General features: G+C 38.6%; 1 protein-coding gene across 3 annotated transcripts in view; it reads right to left on the reverse strand.

The window, feature by feature from the left end:
- Window positions 1-18,669, reverse strand: part of ARID5B (AT-rich interaction domain 5B) — a 188,920-nt gene that overhangs the window by 149,640 nt on the left and 20,611 nt on the right. For all 3 annotated transcript variants that reach the window (XM_061181548.1, XM_061181567.1, XM_061181557.1), the window contains one exon: window positions 7,825-8,050. In XM_061181548.1, the coding sequence (XP_061037531.1) occupies window positions 7,825-8,050 (226 nt within the window). The remainder of the gene's footprint in view (window positions 1-7,824; window positions 8,051-18,669) is intronic.

Here is an 18,669-nt window from a genome sequence, read left to right on the forward strand (position 1 = left end):
TGTTTTGCAATAAAAACCTCACATTTAAAGTACTCTAAAAGACAAATGAGCAGTTGGGAAGAACCAGCATCAATACTAAAGAGAATTAAGCCTAGATGCCCAAATCAAATAGCTGCTCACAAAACCCTCTGGAAAAGCCCCATCAATTCACATGTTGGATGTATGTGCTTTTGTGTTCCAAGGTGATGCCATCATGATAACAGCTATAATAATGGCTTACAGTCAGTAATCATGCAGTGGCTAAAGAGATGAGAGCTGGAAAGTAAAGAAAAATATTTTAGAGTTACAATAAAAGGAGAAAAGCATTTTACATTTCCAACGGAAGGGGAAATGTTGAATCAAACTTCATTTTTAAAGCACATTTGAGGCGCGATGTTGCACTGTTCAAGGATGCTTAACAGACCACGTGGACCAATCAGGTTTGTTCCTCACAGTAGACTCCTACCACCAAATGCAAATAGAAGTATTGCTCCAAGTGTGCCTGTCTATCTATAATACCAGATATTTATGAGCTTGCAAGAAGCCAAGGATGCCTAAAAGACTTTTTCCTAAAGACCCTGGGTATGTAACCAGAAACTAAAAGGGACATATATATTAGCAAGGGACTCAGACCACAGCTGAATTTCTTTCATCTTCGGTAATCTTCCCATCAGATGGTGACTATCACAGATTTTTCACTGTGATATTCACATTTTTATTAATGAGACTGAAAACAAAAGTATGGGTTGGTTGCCTTCTCCATCATGGTCTTTTTTTATCAAAGATATGGCCATACACCAGAAAACAGAGAATGAAAAAAAAGCAAGAACAGCTAGAGTCCAGAAGGATGATAATGAACTAAACTAACACATATGATAATTTAGGGAAGACGTGTGTGCTGGTCTTTTATCTTATTTGATCAGAACAGCTTAAACAAAGCTGGACACCAAGCTGGTATTCAATTGTGGATCTTTATTGAGGCAAAAATACTACAGTCCTACCCTAAATGCTACAATATACAACTATAGGAATTACAGAAACTTGAAAGGCACAGCTATGATACTGAGCCACAAAACCTCCTGTCGTGTTAGTTGACAATGATGTTCATTAGATAATAGTCTACATTTAACACTACTGTTTAAAAAAAACACAAGCAAAAAAAGAGGTAACTAAAATTCAGGAGGTATAGTGGTTGAATAACATCTTTTCCCTCCTTTTTGCCCTGAGGAGTAGAAAAGTCAAGGCCGTACAGCTTTAGGGAAGAGATTCCGATAGTTTTGCCCGTGTCATTCCTACCTGGAGGGTGCCAAGCCTGACGCATGTGCCATGGCTCTCTTCCAACAATGGGTAAGTTGGTATAAAAGAAAATCCAAAGTGTGTCCTGAGATGAGTGACCAGGATGGGGAAGGATTCTGAAACCACATCCTGGTGAAAAATTGAAAAAACTGGGATTTGGCTAAACAAGCCAAATAAAGACAGAACTGAGGACTATTTCAAGGAAGGGGGGAGAGGAAATATCAACTGTACCAGTGTCCAGCCTGACAATTCTATGAAGGGCTCCCAAAAAAGCATGAGCTTCTTACCTTGCTCAAACATTGTATCCAGGAGGTGAATACTGGTAACCTGAATACTTAAAAATAGCACTTAAGTTCCAATTTCACTTTTTTCTTACTTCTGTCCCAACATCTCCAATTCTAAAAGTAAGAATAAAGTCTTAAATTCTATGGACTTCTCTTCAGTTGACTATCCAACCTTCAGTCCATTATTAAAAGATTTGAATTTGGTGTCCTAGAAAGTGTTCATCACTCTAGGAAACACTAGAAGATCTGCAAGTCAACAGAAATTCCAAACGGAAGGGTCTTAACTTGGAATGAGCCTTCCTGAGTGATGGCAGTACGATATCTAGACAGCAATATCAAAGACCAGCTGTTGACTGGCTCACACGTGGTTAGGTTTCACAGACTTCCCTTCCAGCAGGTGTAGCCGAGATGGCTGAGTGCAGACAACATACATCGTTGTTTATTCAAGACACTTTTTACATGTTCATTCTACCATTATTTCAGGACAGTCTTCAACTATTTGATTACATGGCCAACCTGAATTTTAACTTTGAAATGAAATGGAATAACCTCCCGTCTATGTTCCCAGATCCTTAGAAAATGGCCTGTCACTAAGTTGTTCTAAAGCTTTGAATGTCTTGGGTACGGACCCTTGGAAGTGTGAACTTGCTCGTGTCAAAGGTTCTCTGGGCTGTCACTTTACAATGAAATGAAGCAACCTCTTGAAGAAACAGCCACGTTGGCACGTGGACAGCATGCTTCTCCTGTGTTCACTGTGCTAGAATTAGATTCTTTAAAGAATGCATGGTTCACACAACAATACTGTCAGAGGAGCTTGTGAGAAAATCCTTTGGAAATTATCTTTACAAATTTTTGATAAGCCTCAAGTGTAACTGATTTCTATTTTGAACTCAAGGAGGCCAAATTTGTTTCGGTGAAGAGGCCCTTCTGTAGGGATTCCTCATGATATCCACGAACAGAATAATTCAACAATATAGCATCCAAGAAATTTCCCAAGTTTCTGTCTTAAGAAAAAAATAGTATAGCTAGCTCGGCAATGGAAGTTAAAATATAAACAACAAATACCCTGAGAAGACTGTTTAATATATACATACGAAATTTACATCTAGGAAGGAAGGAAGGAAAGAAGAAAAGGATTGGCTTAGTAAGAAGCGTGTCTTCCATCTTAAGAAGTTCATTAGATGTCTCTGGTGAAAAATACTTACTATGACAAACTGTCAGCACCTTAGCATGCTTCTTATTAGAGACATTTATACTGTTTTCTTCAACACAAATCGAGAATCCTTCCTGTATCCACATCCCAGGAAGCAGCTTGACATATCAAACTCAAAACGAGGTTGAAACAACCATTTGAAATACAAGGCCTCCAGAATTTCCAAGCAAAGATTATAGTCAATTTCTAACTAAAAGTACTACTGGAGAAGACATTTACACCACTGGCCACTTGTGGCCCAGCTTATTTTGACAGAATTTACGAGGAGAAACGTTCTATAAAATATAAATACATATCTCTATATAAACATATAAAAATATATATTTATATTCTGTCTCCATATAGTTGTATATATAATATATACAAATATATACATATATATATATACATATAATATATATACAAATAAAAGAACCTGAAGGATTTTAATAACAGCCTTCTACTGAGGCAAACAGTAAGAGTGTCAACCCTGCCCCAAATAACTAGAACATGTGATTAGGGAAATTCATAAGAGACAAATTAGCTAATATTATACCACCTAGCTCCCTATGATATAGAATCGCCTTCTTATAATAATAATAATATGATAATACCATCTTAGACTTCAGTATCACAGATGCTTCCATAGATATTAATCTTTTTCTCCATTGACCTTCTCAGAAATCCAGCGAGATAAACAAAGTACACACTATGACCCATTTCACACACGAGGAACCCGAAGGTGTAAACACACAGTGACTTGTGCCGTGAGTGACAGACCTCCAGAACAGGCAGAGGCAAGATTCTCCTGACCTCCCAGCCACTGCTCCTTCACCACCACCATGCTGTCTATTCCCCAAAGTACAGTAAAAGTCCCAGCAGCAGAAGGGACAGGGGAAGGCACGCTTTCTCCATCTGACGGGACTTTAGAAACAGAAACTGAACTGAGGGAACCTGAGGGAACCCCCAGCATTAAATTCACCCACACCCACATCTTTTGGTCTCTTTTCTTGATTTCAGCTCACACTCCTCTATCTTTTCTTTTTCTAGAGACATATTTGGAGATGAAACCATTCATAACTGCCCATCCACAGACAGTTTGTGGCAGTGTAACTGACAATGAGTCTGCTGCAAAGAAATGAAAATGCTGTTTTAATAACCTTGGCCTAAAATACATTCTATTGTATGCCTCAAAGGGTTTTCAATAAAAAGTCAACCTGTAGAGACATATTTTCTTGGCTTAAACAACAATCCAAAGCATATAAATGTAGTCCAACTATAATGACATATTTATAGGCCAATAAAGCTTACACTGCAGCTTTCATACTTCACTTAAAGGAACTCTGTAAGAAGCAGTGTTATATAAAATAATTTGACTTATTTTCAAACTATAGCCCAAGGAATAAAAAAATGCAAGTATGCTATGTTTAACTGATAGTGTTTATATTCCTTAGTTGCTAAAAGTTTTGTAAAATGAAATAATTCTTCATTTGACTAGTTCCAACTGCCATACCAAATATGGGTATCAGGTCCACTTTATAACAAAAGCTAAGTACTGTAATTCTGAAGACAAAAATAAATAACTAGAGGCTTGTGTAGTGAATGATTTAATCAACCCGATTCTTCTGGAAAAACAGGTTCCTGTGTTCGTTATGCTTATGAATAATACATTCCTTAACCCTTCTATTTTAACATAGTTATTTTTTCTTTCTTCCTTTTCTATAAACGTCAGTATGAAACTGTCTGAAAAAAGGTAAAATATCTCACGAGTAAAGTCACAATCTGAATTGGTTTCATACTGAACTTTCTTTCTTTGAAAAGGACAAAGAGGAGGGAAGCGGATGAATGTACTCTCACACATCTCAGAAGTGTTTTTTAAGATTGTTAGTTTCCCCACTATCTAGATCTGCAGTTTCAGTCACCATGTACCATCTTAAATGAAAATGCCATAGGTTTTTAAAAAGCAAACATGACATCCGCAAATATTGTCCTTGAAGGGGAAAGGGATAAAAAATGAAAGAGTTGTGATTTGAGTCAGAGCAGTTATTGGAAGCTGCCATTTGGGGCAGAGTTTCTCTTCGTGGAGTATTAATTTGTTGGCAGACACACATTTGTGAGAACATTCTTGTTTTTTTACTATTCAGAGAGACAGGAAGTGACACAAACTGGGATTAAAGGAAACTTATTCTACCTAAACACTGAGCAAGAAGTGTTCTTTAATTAGCTTTTATATGGTAAAATCCCTTCTTTAAGAGTCAACCTAATTATTTTGTTATTATTGATGTTTTAACATGATGAAATAATTCAGTTAAAAAAAATAACATATTGCAGTTTTACTTCATCCACAGAAAGGTGAGATGGTTCCATTCTTTGCTTACTTCCACTAGAAAAAAAAGAGGGAGGGTCTTAAGTAATCTCAGAGTTCATCTTCTTTCTCTGGTAAGAACAATGAGGAGCTGGAAGGGTTTTACAGAAGGAAAAACCTAATAAGTGTGTGAACTTCCATTAACAATGTGGTATTGGAAGTGGTTTCAGTGTGGCCAAGAGAAAGGGAGATAAGAAAACCACTGTGTAGGAAGAAAAGTACAGACAACAAATATTTTGATGTTGCAGACAGAGAAAGGAAGGGGTTGAAGAGAAAGTTGCTGGGACAGGAATACACCCAGCAAATGACACCCCCTAGACCCCCAATATAAACCCTCACAATGTAGGCTTGTGAGCCTTAGATCAAGCAGATGATGGAAACTCATTACATTAAGGAAAGTTTTTGTTTCTCTTTCCACATTATTACAACACAGTGTGCATTCCAATTACAAAAGCTATTTGTCTCAAATTCCCCACAGTTCATACCAACTGAGTAGAATTTCAAGGCTCCAAATTCTATCCTTAAAGGGGTATTTTACATTAAAAAAAAGAAAAGAAAAAAAAAAAATACATGGTGTTTCTTATTCACCAGAGAGCTTCCCAATCCAATCAAATCTCCTGTTGCTTATTTTCCCTTCCTCTGCACTAATCACTCACAGAGCTGTCTCCCAAATGAGACCCAAAGAAAGAAAGAAAAAAAATCAGAATCACCTAGAGATCCTTTTATCAGTACACATTCTTTGGCCTTGCCTCAATCCTACTGAAGGAAGAATCTGGGGAAGCTGTACTCAGCAACCAGTATTATTTAAAAAATTTTCCTAAGTGAGTCTAATGAACAACAAGATTTAAAAACCACTAAGTACTTTGAATGTTCACTATAAACCAATTTCTTCTGGAATCAATTATTAAAAAGTTCGATTATGGACATTTTTAGAATTCAGGAAGATCAAAACCTCTAAATCTTTTGATGAAATTAAGAGGTTGGGTTTCTTTTCATTCATTAATAAACTATCAATTTTAAATACAAAACAACTCTTCTATAAATACTCTTGTTTATATGCATGACATCAAGCTTAACCATCTACACATCCTTTTGTTCCCCCATGGGTTTCCTGTTTAGTTTTTTATTAGTAACAGTATATTTCATAACTAAAAAAAAATCAAACAAACAGAAGAAAGGTTTTAATGTTAAGGAAAACATAAGACAATAGCAATACAACTTAGATCATATATTAGGCAAGTAATACAACAGCTGTATTATTCAGCATTACCACATGTCAGAAGGCTAGTCATGGTGTGTTCACAAAATTGGCCATGTTAACAGCCTGTATAGGAAGATGATTAAAAAAAAATTCTTTAATTTTGAAATGAAAACCACTAGATTAATAATTTTCTCTAAATGGGCACATGACAATCAGGCCACCATGACCAAAATATTACTGCCTGACATCTACCAAAAGATGCCAGGAAACTGTTGATTGTTAAACTGCAAGAAAATATTAATGCTATTCCCAAAACACAGCACATCACAAACCAGAATCACATGAAAGACAAGTCAGTTGCGGGTGTTACTCAGTCTCTTTATGCCAAGTAAAATAAAAGTCTAGGTTTGTTGTAGTAGTTAAAATCTAGGTTAAAAAAAAAAAAACAGGAAGTTGTTACATTAAGGCATAAAACAGGGCTATGAAAATCAGCATTGTGCTAGAACGAAAGAAAAAGATGCCTTAATATGTTAAAAGTGAAGTTCCTCTTCGCCTAAAGAGGAAATAAGTAGTCTAAATCAGAGGTCAACAACTTGGTCTTGAGCAATGCTAGGAAAGTAAGTCAGTGAATGCCACAAGGAGTTACAAAGGAAAAAAAACAAGCAGGAAGGGACACAAAAAAGTCAATGGAGAAGAGAGTGTTGAGAAAAAGCAATAGAATTAATTATGGCACTCCTCTCCATACACCAATATACACCAATCACTGTGCTAGACCCTTTGTATCTTACATCTCCCAGTGACCCTGAAAAGTTTCCAGGTTTTCCAGATGGGGAAGCTGGGGCTTGGAGGTTAAATTATTTGCCCAAGGCCACACAGCTAAGTAAGCAACAGAGTCAGGATTCAAACACTAAACAGAATAACTACTCCAAATCCCAAACCTATAGTGGAAGAGGGGAAGGAAGGAAAGAAAAAACCATATAGTTGATGGTGACCACTAAACCCTAAAAACTCTAGGGAACCTATGCCATGAGTTGCAAACCAGTAGTTCCCTTGCTTTGAAACTGTTCTCCTGCTTCACATTAAGTAACTCATCTCTCTTCCTCACTTTGCTTTCCTTCCAACATAAAACATGAAATTCTGATGTGGTGTTAAAATATGTCATATTATCTACTCAGAACAAATATTTAAACTCTCCATTAATTCAACTTTTGGTGCCTCGATTAAGTCTTATGCCTTGACAGCAACTGGAAGCTGCTAAACGCTGAGTGTTATTATATCACCCAGTTTCCAGCACAGGGTTCCACACAGAGAAGGTCCTGTGATTCAACAGGTAACATCCATCCCTTCCACACCCAGTCACCTGTCCATCCATATTCCCAGGTCCCTCTGAGGTTAAAGAACTTATATGCATATATGAATGACAGGGTTTCCAGAAAAACCTACAATAAAAAAAGTAGGTTACTGTATACGCCCACACATTAGATTTAGAAGTACAAACGATAATTACCAAGGTCAGCCTTTTCCTTGAGAACGTCTTTGAAGTTGAGTCCACTGTTCAATGTTGACTGCCGGTACTTCAGCAGAGCTTCCTTCTGTCCATTCCTTCCCAGGGACTCCATTTTCACTGACCCAGCTTGAAGGCCACATCTCCACTTGGAGAAATCAGAATGTACCCACTTGACCAGGTCTTCAAGCTTCACAATCACCTTTTCGGAAACAGCAATGACTTCATCCTATAAGAGGTAGTGGTGGGAGAACAAAAAACATTATTGGTGGTTCTGAAGTAAATGATACATTTTCAATAAAGCCCATTTGAAACACCATTTGAGCGGCTGAACCTAATGTAAGCAGACAACGTGTTTTTTTGGTGACAGAGAACCTTCAAAAACTCACTTCATTTCAATGGTTTTTTCGCTGCTTGTGGTCTAGTTGAGGAATAATTTATAGGATTTATGTGCTTACAAAATGTCCAAAAATTGGGCAGTAATTCTAATAGCCATTTTTAATGCTATTTGCCAAAGCTCACTCTCCCTACTTGACCACATGGGCGAAAGCTAGTTTTTAGGTGCCATTAATTTTACAAAAGTAAAAAAGTGAGAACTAGATGACTAATGGTTAGCCTGTCTCTATATAAATGGTCTAAGTAAATCTGGGATTCTTGGAACTCTGACTCACCCCCAAATTCCTATGTTTATGGTACATTTTCCCTTGGCTTATACACAAATATTGAATTTAACTTTTGTCCTAAAATTAAATAAAACTGTGATGTAATCCCCAAAGAAATACTTCATAAATGTTATGTGCTTCCCACTGAAAGAAACTTACACATTCTCATGTTTCTTAAAAACTTTGTAAGTTGAGAAATGAACTGATTTTTTCTTTTAATACGTATGGGGTAAGAGGCAAGAGGGCAAGTGAGGAGAAAACCTATGAATCTAAGAAAAGTAGTTGAAACTTAAGTTTCTCCTATGGATCATAAATTTCAATTTTAAGCATCTTTAATTGCTTCCAGGAAACGACCAACTTTTCTGACTCAGAATTAATCCAGCAAGATATTTAATAGATATCCGTACATGGAGCAAAGGAGGGCCTCTCTTTCCCGAAGCTTCTTTGGAAAAGGCTTAAGAAGATCATCTCACTGGGTTTTAAGTTAAATTATTTGAAGCATTTGACATTTCAACTTGAACTGACTTCTTTCTTTTACTTCACATTTCTGAAGAAAGCTGAGCTGTGAAAACCCCTAAGCTTACAAAATCTTAGAAATATTTTTGACAAACAACAACAGGAAGATGTCTCTGAGCTATTAAACAAAGGGAATTCACCAGTGATTTTGGCTAATTTTGCTGTAAAACATGACTCTTTCCTCCTTCTCTCCCACCTACACACACACACACACACACACACACACACACACACATACACACTACTCCAAAGCAAACAAAAAAGGGTTTATTAAGATAAGCTTCACACAATAAGAAGCCCCAGATTCAGTTTTTTAAAAATGTTTTAAGGTAGGATCTAAAATTTCACTTTTCCTCATCCAGTTCCAAGCTGTCTCTGAGAAGAGTTTGTTAGGCAGCAGCAAAATAACGAATACTCTATCAAAAATGAAAAGTAAAACTTTTGTAATGGAATCCTTTCTCTTATCATGATTAAATATGAACTTCCACTAAATGGGAGACAAAGTAGAAACTGTTTTTATTCTCTGCTCAAGAAAAAAAAAAATTTCAATACTTTATATAAACAATGGGGCATATTACAAAGTACCATTTCAATGGATGATTTCACTCAGATTCACTACACCATCCTCTCGAAATAAAAGATCTATAGTTGTCACGCATTTTATAGCTATTACATGGTGATTATTAAATGTCAGAATAAAAATTCAGGCTGGGTATTGTTTCAAAGCACATGGGAACAGCTTGTGGACAGGGCATACCAGAAATCAAATTTAGAATATACTGGAAAATAATTAAGTATCATGGTATATAAGTCTCAATATTAGCAAAGATGGAATTTGGCAACAATTTTACCAAATATGGTTCCCTAGAAGAGACAAGTTTGGAGATGAGTGTTATTTTCAAATAGCTCTAACTATGATCAAATGATTATCATTTCAATTACCAGTTGCTTCAGAACTTTTCCAAGAAATGGCATGACTAGCTCTGGCTGGCTTCCAACACCCGCCAAACAAATAGTTTATTAACCGAGAGAAAATACAATCCTTATGATGTCATTGATGAATAAACCCATCTTTCAAGATCCAGTCTACAGGTTTAGTCCTCCCTCCTTTCTCTCTCTCTCTGAAACAGACCTTCTGAATATATACACAATGCATAAAAACAAATGCAGGAATTCAAATAAACATGTATAAGCCGTAAACCCAAGTTTGGATTAACTGTGAAACCACCAGTATGTTTCACTGTGGATTCACAGAGAAACTGGCCCGGCAACATTGTCAAACGCCAGGATTTAGAAGGAAATCTGATAAGCGGAGGAGGGGGAAGCAATAAACCAACCCCCAAAACAAAATAGCCAACATATATATAGAAAATGTCTCAGGAAACATTACTCTGTACACACAATGGCATAAATCACATGTTCGTATTTACTATTCTGAGGCAGTTGCTGACTAAAGTTCCTAATACTCACCATTCTTGGGCAAGTCTCTATGTCTAAGAAAAGAATTTCTACAAGCTCATCTCATGATTACATTAGCTCTCTGCAAACCGAGAATTAGCACTAGATAAATACTGCTGATTTACTCTAATGCAACCCAAAAGGAACACAAAGAAATACACCTTGTTATTCTATTAATGCACCTTGGCTTTTCAATTAACCCAGAGACTAATCAATATTTATGTAGGCTGCGTTGGGATACTTTCTAAGTCCCTATCCCCTGTCATCATTGTTTCAAACTGCCTATTTCTGTCGTTGGGATTTTGTTTCTCCCACTGCATAATAACAGCGTACTCAATCACAGACTCCTCTAAGTCAGAGGAGATCATCTCGTCAAGAGGTCATGTATCAGCCAGCCCATGGGTATGGCTGGCCTCTCCAAGTGTTGTAAGAATTGGGACACTTGGGACTCCCCTGGTGGCGCAGCGGTTAAGAATCCGCCTGCCAATGCAGGGGACACAGGTTCGAGCCCTGGTCCAGGAAGATCCCACATGCCGCGAAGCAACTAAGGCCGTGCGCCACAAATACTGAGCCTGCGCTCTAGAGCCTGCGAGCCACAACTACTGAGCCCGCTAGCCACAACTATGGAGTCCACATGCCACAACTACTGAAGCCCACATGCCTAGAGCCCGTGCTCCGCAACAAGAGAAGGCACCGCAATAAGAAGCCTGTGCACTGCAACGAAGAGCAGCCCCCGCTCACCGCAACTAGAGAAAGCCCGTGCGCAGCAACGAAGACCCAATGCAGCCAAAAATAAATAAATTAATTAATTTAAAAAAAAAAAAAACCAATTGGGAAACTTTACACAAAGTCTCCTGACTTCTATCTTCTCCTATAAAATAAAATAAAGGGTTATCTGGGGGAAAAAAAGAGAACAAAAAGACCCCTCAAAACAAAAAAGTTGAAACTGAGTAGAGGTTGCTTTCTTTAGATGAGATGCAATCTCTCTAGTCTGCCACTGACCCCACCACTCCTATCGCCTCACACTCAGTCCACCGTTCCTTTACCTGCCTGGCCCCTCGGGCAGGCACCCACCATTTAAACGTCCACACCCTAATTTGTCCCACCTCCCTCACTTTAACGATGAGGACAGTCAGGTTCAGTGACATGTCCAACTGCCAACTTCAGGCAGAACTTGGACAGGAATCCAGGTTTCCTATCGGCCAACACAGCATTCATCCTGGACTCTGGAGCCAGACTGCCTGGGTTCAAATCCCAGCCCTGCCATTTACTCCCTGTGGAATATTGGGCAACTTCTTTAACTTCCCTGTGCTTCCATTTTTTTAAATGTATGTTTTTAAAAAAAGGTTGATGATACTGTCTATCTCTGACGGTAATGGTGAGGATTAAATGTGTTAACATAAACGAAGTGGTACATCGGATTTAGCTGTCATCACTGTCATTGCTTTTCTGAATTAGTGTTTTCCAAAGAGTGCCACACAGAGATGAGTATAGATGGTTCATGGATAAACCTTTTAACATTTAATATAAGTTACTCATTGCTTATTTATTTTTGTGGTAACTTTCCACTTATGGGGAAGTGGTACTGGTTTCCCATTTATAGGAGATATAGAAAGTTTCCTCTTTAAATAAATTTTAGTTAAAAAACAATGGGTCGGTTTGAACAAAGCCATTAAATAAACCCAGTAGATGTGAGTATGGCAAAAAAAAAAAAAAAGGTCAAGATGCTATGAAAATGACTGAAATTTGGGACAGTACATTATATATCAGTGGTTCTCAAAGTGTGGCCCAGGAACCCTGGGGAATCCCCAAGACTATTTCAGTGGTCCACAGAGTCAAAACAATGATCATAATAATACTAAGAAACTATTTGCTTTTTTCACTCTTATTCTCTTTCAAGTGTATAGTGGGGTTTTCCAGTGACTACAAGACAGATGGTATGGCAAAAGAGTGAATACAGAAGGAGATACGAGAATACAGCTGTCTCTATTGAGCTCAACAGTAAAGAAATTTACAAAAATGTAAAACAATGCCACTGTTTTTACTAATTTTTTTTGTTTTTGAAAATAAGGTTAATTTTCATAAAAATGTGTTACATTTACATGATGGCTTTATATTCCCATTTTCATTGTATTAATATTTTTTAAAATTAAGTTACAGTAAATTTTCCTTTTTTTATGTACACTTCTATGTATACCATAGTACATATGGCAACTACTGATCTGTGCTTGGTATAGTTTTCTCTTTTACAAAATGTCATATAAATTAAATCACACAGTATAAAATCTTTTAAGGCTGCTTCTTTCACTCAGCATAATGCCTTTGAGAGCCACCCATGCTGCTGCCTATATCAACAGCTTGTTCCTTTTTTTCTGCTGAGTAGTACCTCATGTTATGGATCTGTCCCATTGAGGGACACTGGGTTGTTTCCAATTTTGGCGATTACAAATAGAGCTGCTATAAATATTCATGTACAAGTTTTCGTGTGAACATACATTTTCAGTTCTCTAGAGTAAATACCTAGGAGAGGGACTGTTGAGTCATATAGTAAGTACATATTTAATTTTGCAGAAGCTGGCCAACTGTTTTCCAGAGTGGCTGTACCATTTTGCATTCCAACCAGCAATGTATGAGAGTTCCAGTTGTCCCCCATCCTTACCAGCACTTGATACTGTCACTGTTAATTTATTATTGCCATTTTAATATGTACGTAGTGGTTTCTGATCATGTTTTTAATTTTCATTTCCCTAATGGTTGATGATGTTGAACATCTTTTCAGGTGCTAATTTGCCATCCGTATATCCTTTCTGATGAAGTGTGTGTTTAAGTCTTTTGCCCATTTTTAAACATTGGGTTGTTTTCTTACTGTTGAGTTTTGAGAGTTCTTGTACCCTCTTGATACAAGTCTTTTACCAGATATGGGGTTTGAAAATATTTCCTCCTGTTCTGTAGCTTGTCTTTTCATTCTTTTAACAGCGTGTTTCACAAAATGAAAGTTTCATACTTTGATCAAGTCCAACTGGTCAGTGTTTTTCTTTTATGGATTGTGGTTTTACTGTTAAGTCTATGAACTCTTTGCCTAATTCCTGGTCATGAAGAGTTTCTACTTTGTTTTCTTCCCAAAGTTTTATAGTTTTACATTTAGAAGTATAACCCATTTTGACTTAGTTTTATATAAAGTGTGAGGGTCAGCTTGACATTCATTTTTTTGGCATATAAATGTCACATTATTTTTATTTTTAAATAAATTAGTAAGCATTTAAAATCATTTTAAGTTTTAATTTCTAATACCAGTAGATATAACCCACATAAATCAAAGCTCCTTTGTGGTCCTAAATGATTTGAACATAAAGGGTCTTGAGTCCAAAAACTTTGAAAACCACTATATCACTAACCAAGGCCATTCTTATTCTTAACTTTCCTTAATGTCTTAGTAACAATTTAATAATGAACAACTCTACCTTTGACTTGAAACTCTCCCTCTTGTTAAGAACTGTGAAGAATCTGAGATTTTACACTACTTTCAAACTTATAAGTTAGCTTGTCACAGTTTCATGGATGCTTGCAGAGGACACAGACTCCTGGTCAGAGACAAACGATGGTTTATAGCTCACAGAAATAGCTGTAGTCAAAGTATCAGCATTTGTGTTGGATCTTTGATACCCAATTCCCAAAAAGAGATACCAAGAGGGCTAGATGATATGTGTACACAGAGTGCAGTGCATTTCAGGAGAAGAACCCCAAGCACAGGAAACCCAAATCTTTTAATACTGATCAATAAGTATGTCTGCCCTTTGTTCTGGAGGAAGGCACTAGCTCCATCTTCCAAGCCCGTTCACTATATAAACATCTTTGAAAAGATAGTTGGAACAAAGAGTCAGTGGCCCTGCTCACAAACGTACAGATACTCAGTGGACCCATGAAAAATACCTACCCAACGCCTACCACCTCTACATTCCTTTGCTTTGTTCAATTTCTCTCCTTCCTCATTCTATTTCCCTACAGGAAAAATGTAGGAAACATTTATCTTTAGATGCTGTCTGGGTCCAGTCTTCCTTCTCTGCATATCACTCCTTGAAGAAATCATTCTCCATGGAGATTCCAAGGTTACTCTCTAAGGCCATGACTACATTCTGTAGTTTGGTTCCAACTAGTTGGTTCAAACCTTCATCCAGACTCCAGTCCTTTGTCCAGTCCTCAATTTAGATGTCTCAAGAGTCAACTCAAGTTCAGCGGAACTGTACTACCAACTTGGCTTATGTGTAAGAAAAGAGCTTAGTTGACACAAGAAGAATTTAATACTCCCCAACTGTGGTTAACTTTTTGCCCACATCTATTCTTCCTTTCATCTTTAGTAACAGACTGCTAATTTGCTCGGCACAGAATACAGACACCACTTCCCTGCTTCCCTTACAGCCAGATGCGGCCATGTGACCAAGTTTTGACCAATGGGATGTATCAGTGATGTGCGCAACTTCCAGGTCAGGCCCTCAGAGGGGATGGATATGCCTTTGGATCATACAAATAAAGGCACATCTCTCAGGAGAAAACGCTAGAGGGAGTCAGGTCTCTAGATGACTTCGTAGAACACAGCCGTCATACTAACCCTGAAACACTTACCCATAGGCTGTGACATGAGAGATTTTGAACTCCCAACTTATTTAAGCAGCTTTAATTCTGGGTCTCTGTTAAACAGACCTAAACCTATTTTTTTTAATTAATATATCATTCCTCAGGAGAGAAGACATGAACGGAACCTTCCCTATAGCACCACGGGGTACCCCGTAACAGGCCATTGCTGAGGAGAGTCATGTTCAGCTATGTTAATGGAGCCCAAGGGACAATAAACACATACGTGTATTATCAGAGGGGTTGGCGGGGGGCGGGGGTGGTGGGTAGAATGAAAACAGGAAAACACGGCATATTCACCTTAATTGTCCCCAAACATCCTGGGTTTTCGCACCAATGGACTCAGGCAAGGGGAAGAAAGTGCCCTGTTGGGCCTGGCTGCGTTGGCTACTTCCCTTGCTTGCAAGCCTCCCTCAGATAACCGATATTCAAGGTACCATCTTCCCCATGACTTTCCCTGTTACACATTAGTATGTTCTGCTAACAGGACATCTACAAAGTGAGTAAAAGGTTTCACTCTGGAGGCACGTGGTTGCCAGTCAGAGGTCCAAGAAGGTCTGGCAAAGAGAATGGTAATGTGGGTCAACAAGATGAAGCTTTCACTGGTCAGTGGTGAAATGAGAAAAATGAAATGATAAAAATGAAGACAACACAGTGAGTATTTCAAGAAGCTAAATATGCTAGATTTTAAGGACTATCCTTGTATCAGCCAGGATCCCAACAGGAAAGAGATGGAACAGTTGAGTAATGATAATCCAAGGAGAGTTTTACAAAGGGACTAATGACAAAGATGTTGGTGGGATATAAAAGAACCCTAAGAGAGCGATAGTGCAGGAACTTGGGCTAACAGCATCTCAGCTATCACCACTCCTGGGTGAAATCGTCAAAAGGCGGGGGGATGGTTACCAGGATCAGAGCAGATCCTTCCACCAGTGGCTGTGACTCTTCCTTAGAGGGACACCAACAGCCAGGGGGAACCTCCCATGTAAGGACAGGGAATAAACACCTGCCTTCATTCTCCTTCCTCCCTCCCTCTTCTGTGGGGGAACGTCACTGGAAGCCACCGGTCCGAGGAGCTCTGTTAATGGAGCCACACAGGGGGCCCCCAGGACAGAGAGAAGGGTGCAGCGCTGATCTGGAGAGGCTCCCTGCACACTCCTGCTATTTAGGACTTCACCTCTCCTCCTTTCATCTGGTGTTATAATAATCTTTTTTTCCTCTAAAATGAGGATGGCAATGGATGCTGGTAGCTGCTTTTTAACATCCTTACTCGGCAAAATAAAATGATATCAACACTAACTTGGTCCCCAAACTGGGAATTACGGTGCTTATTACCTGTGACATAATGTTAAATCTTTGTTGTCAGTATTTGATTCTGAATTGCATAATTCTCTCTTCTACAATAAACACCAGAATTGCAGAGACTTTTTTAACGGCGAGGACGTTTAACTTTTACTTCTCTTGTACTTCCCAAGGAACCATGGATCGTGCTGGGCCCAAAGCACACAACAAGTATTTATTTTAATGATCCCCCCTGTCTGGATGTTCCATGCTGGGGGAAACTGAGAGCTGAGGAAGCACTGGCTTCTGAGTCTCATGGACCCAGGTTCAAAGGTAGCTCTACTGTGTTTAATGTCAATGTTAATCTTGGGACGTGACATTATCTCGCCAAGGTCTCATCTGAAAAAAGGGTGGGGGGAATCGGATAAAAGAACCCACCTCACAGGGTAACTAGGCTGTTGGAGTAGTTCTAGTACAACTGTCAACACAGGCATCCAAGAAATGACGGCTATTACTGTTATTACATAACATCACTTTAACTGAAAATGAGGGAAGGAGGGTGAGCGATCTTCAGATGTCACCTGCAAGGAACTGTGCATGTTCTTTACTCCTCTTAATTCTTTGGGGACAATAATATCCCTGTAGCTCCTGCTGGGTACCTCCAAGGCAAAGGGTGGGCCAGAAAGCAATTAAGAATGTCTGGGCTTCTCCTTAACCCTCAAGGATATAGCAGTGGCAAACTCTGAGGTGCTTTACTCTACTCAGGCGTTAATCTATGAATTTAACAGACATCATCTTATCTAATCCCCATGAGGACTCGCTGAGGTAGGTATCCTCAGGCCCATTTTAGAGATGACAAAACTGAAGTAGAACCAGAAACCAGCTTGGTAAGCCTATCATTTCTCTGGGAAATTGGTCTCTAAGCCTTTATAGTAGTAACACTCCAACCTACTCCTATCCTGGGATAAGTGAACCTTCCCCATCTCCCAGCAATTTCCTGGGGTGGCTGGGACTTAAGGTCATGTTGGGACAAAAAGATTTGTAATTTTTTCATTTGTATTTTGTTTCTGCCCCCAAAGTAAGACTACATGCACTAGTTAAAAATGTGAAGAATTTTCTGTTGTCTGAGTGATGCAGGTATCCTCTCAAGTTTGCTACGGGTTAATGTGACTCCCTTAACACGATGAAATGGATTTGCCATGGAGGCTGATTAGTGTATTGGGTTCCAATTTCCCAAGCCAGCCCCTTCTCTTCCAACCTTTTCCCTCCCCCTCACCAGACACTGGGGTGATGCTTGTGGCTCAGTGAATTTTGGAAATCCATCCTGGCGCAATTACAGGGAGTAAGCAAACAGAAGACTGCTCTGAGGGGCGATTTGTCAAATGTAATGTGACCATCCTTCATGGCACAGCCAAAGGCATTTGAGTATCAAACAAGTAATTCAAAAACCCTAAATATTTTAATATTCCTAAAAACATTTTTAATACTCGCTCATCTAAAACCTGTTAGGATGCAGCCTGCTTCCCTGACCAGAAGGCCCTCTCTAAAGAAAGCCCCAGAAACATCCTCTCATTAATTCCCAGTTCCATTTCTTTCCTTTTGGATTTACTATGCATGCATCTTTTTTCCTCCCTAAGATTAAAAAAAAATTTACACAGAAATCAAGAAAATGCATCCCAGCATCCTCTCTAAACAGGCAAGCATTCGATATGTAGAGAAGATGCCTTAAGTCAACGGTTGAGCAGCCTACCCTTCCTTTAGCCAAATTAATAGGGTGTTAATGTCACAGGCTATTTTTTAACTACTTTCAGGTTGCCATAATAAAAACTAGCTTGGCACCCATATACTTAGCTCTGGCCATTAAAACAGAAACAAAAGTAGATAAATGAGGCCAATTCCAGTGTTAAAGCACAGCTGAGTTACCTATAAGACCATTCTCTAAAAGCAAAAACAATAACAATAAAACCCAAACTCAACCACCACCCAACCCAGATGTCCTAATATGGTGAGTGACTTCAAACCATTACTTTTACATCTGCTGATCTTTTTTTCACCTAGTTTTACAGGCATACGGCACCCTGCTCAGGTACGAAGTTCAGCAGGGCCCATATTCAATCAAGACCCTAAAAGGAAGAAGGAAGTTCTTTGCCCCTGTTGGTATATGAAAATCACGGTGGGCGCCGACTGAATTAGTCAAGGTTATTGGTGATCTGGCACAGCACCTTGATATACTGCTGTCATTAATGAGAAGAGCAGTCTTCACAGAGAGTCATCGAAAGCCTTACGCCTATTTAGCACACTT

This window comes from Eubalaena glacialis, chromosome 1 (assembly GCF_028564815.1).
Source record: "Eubalaena glacialis isolate mEubGla1 chromosome 1, mEubGla1.1.hap2.+ XY, whole genome shotgun sequence".
Taxonomy (NCBI): Eukaryota; Metazoa; Chordata; class Mammalia; order Artiodactyla; family Balaenidae; genus Eubalaena; species Eubalaena glacialis.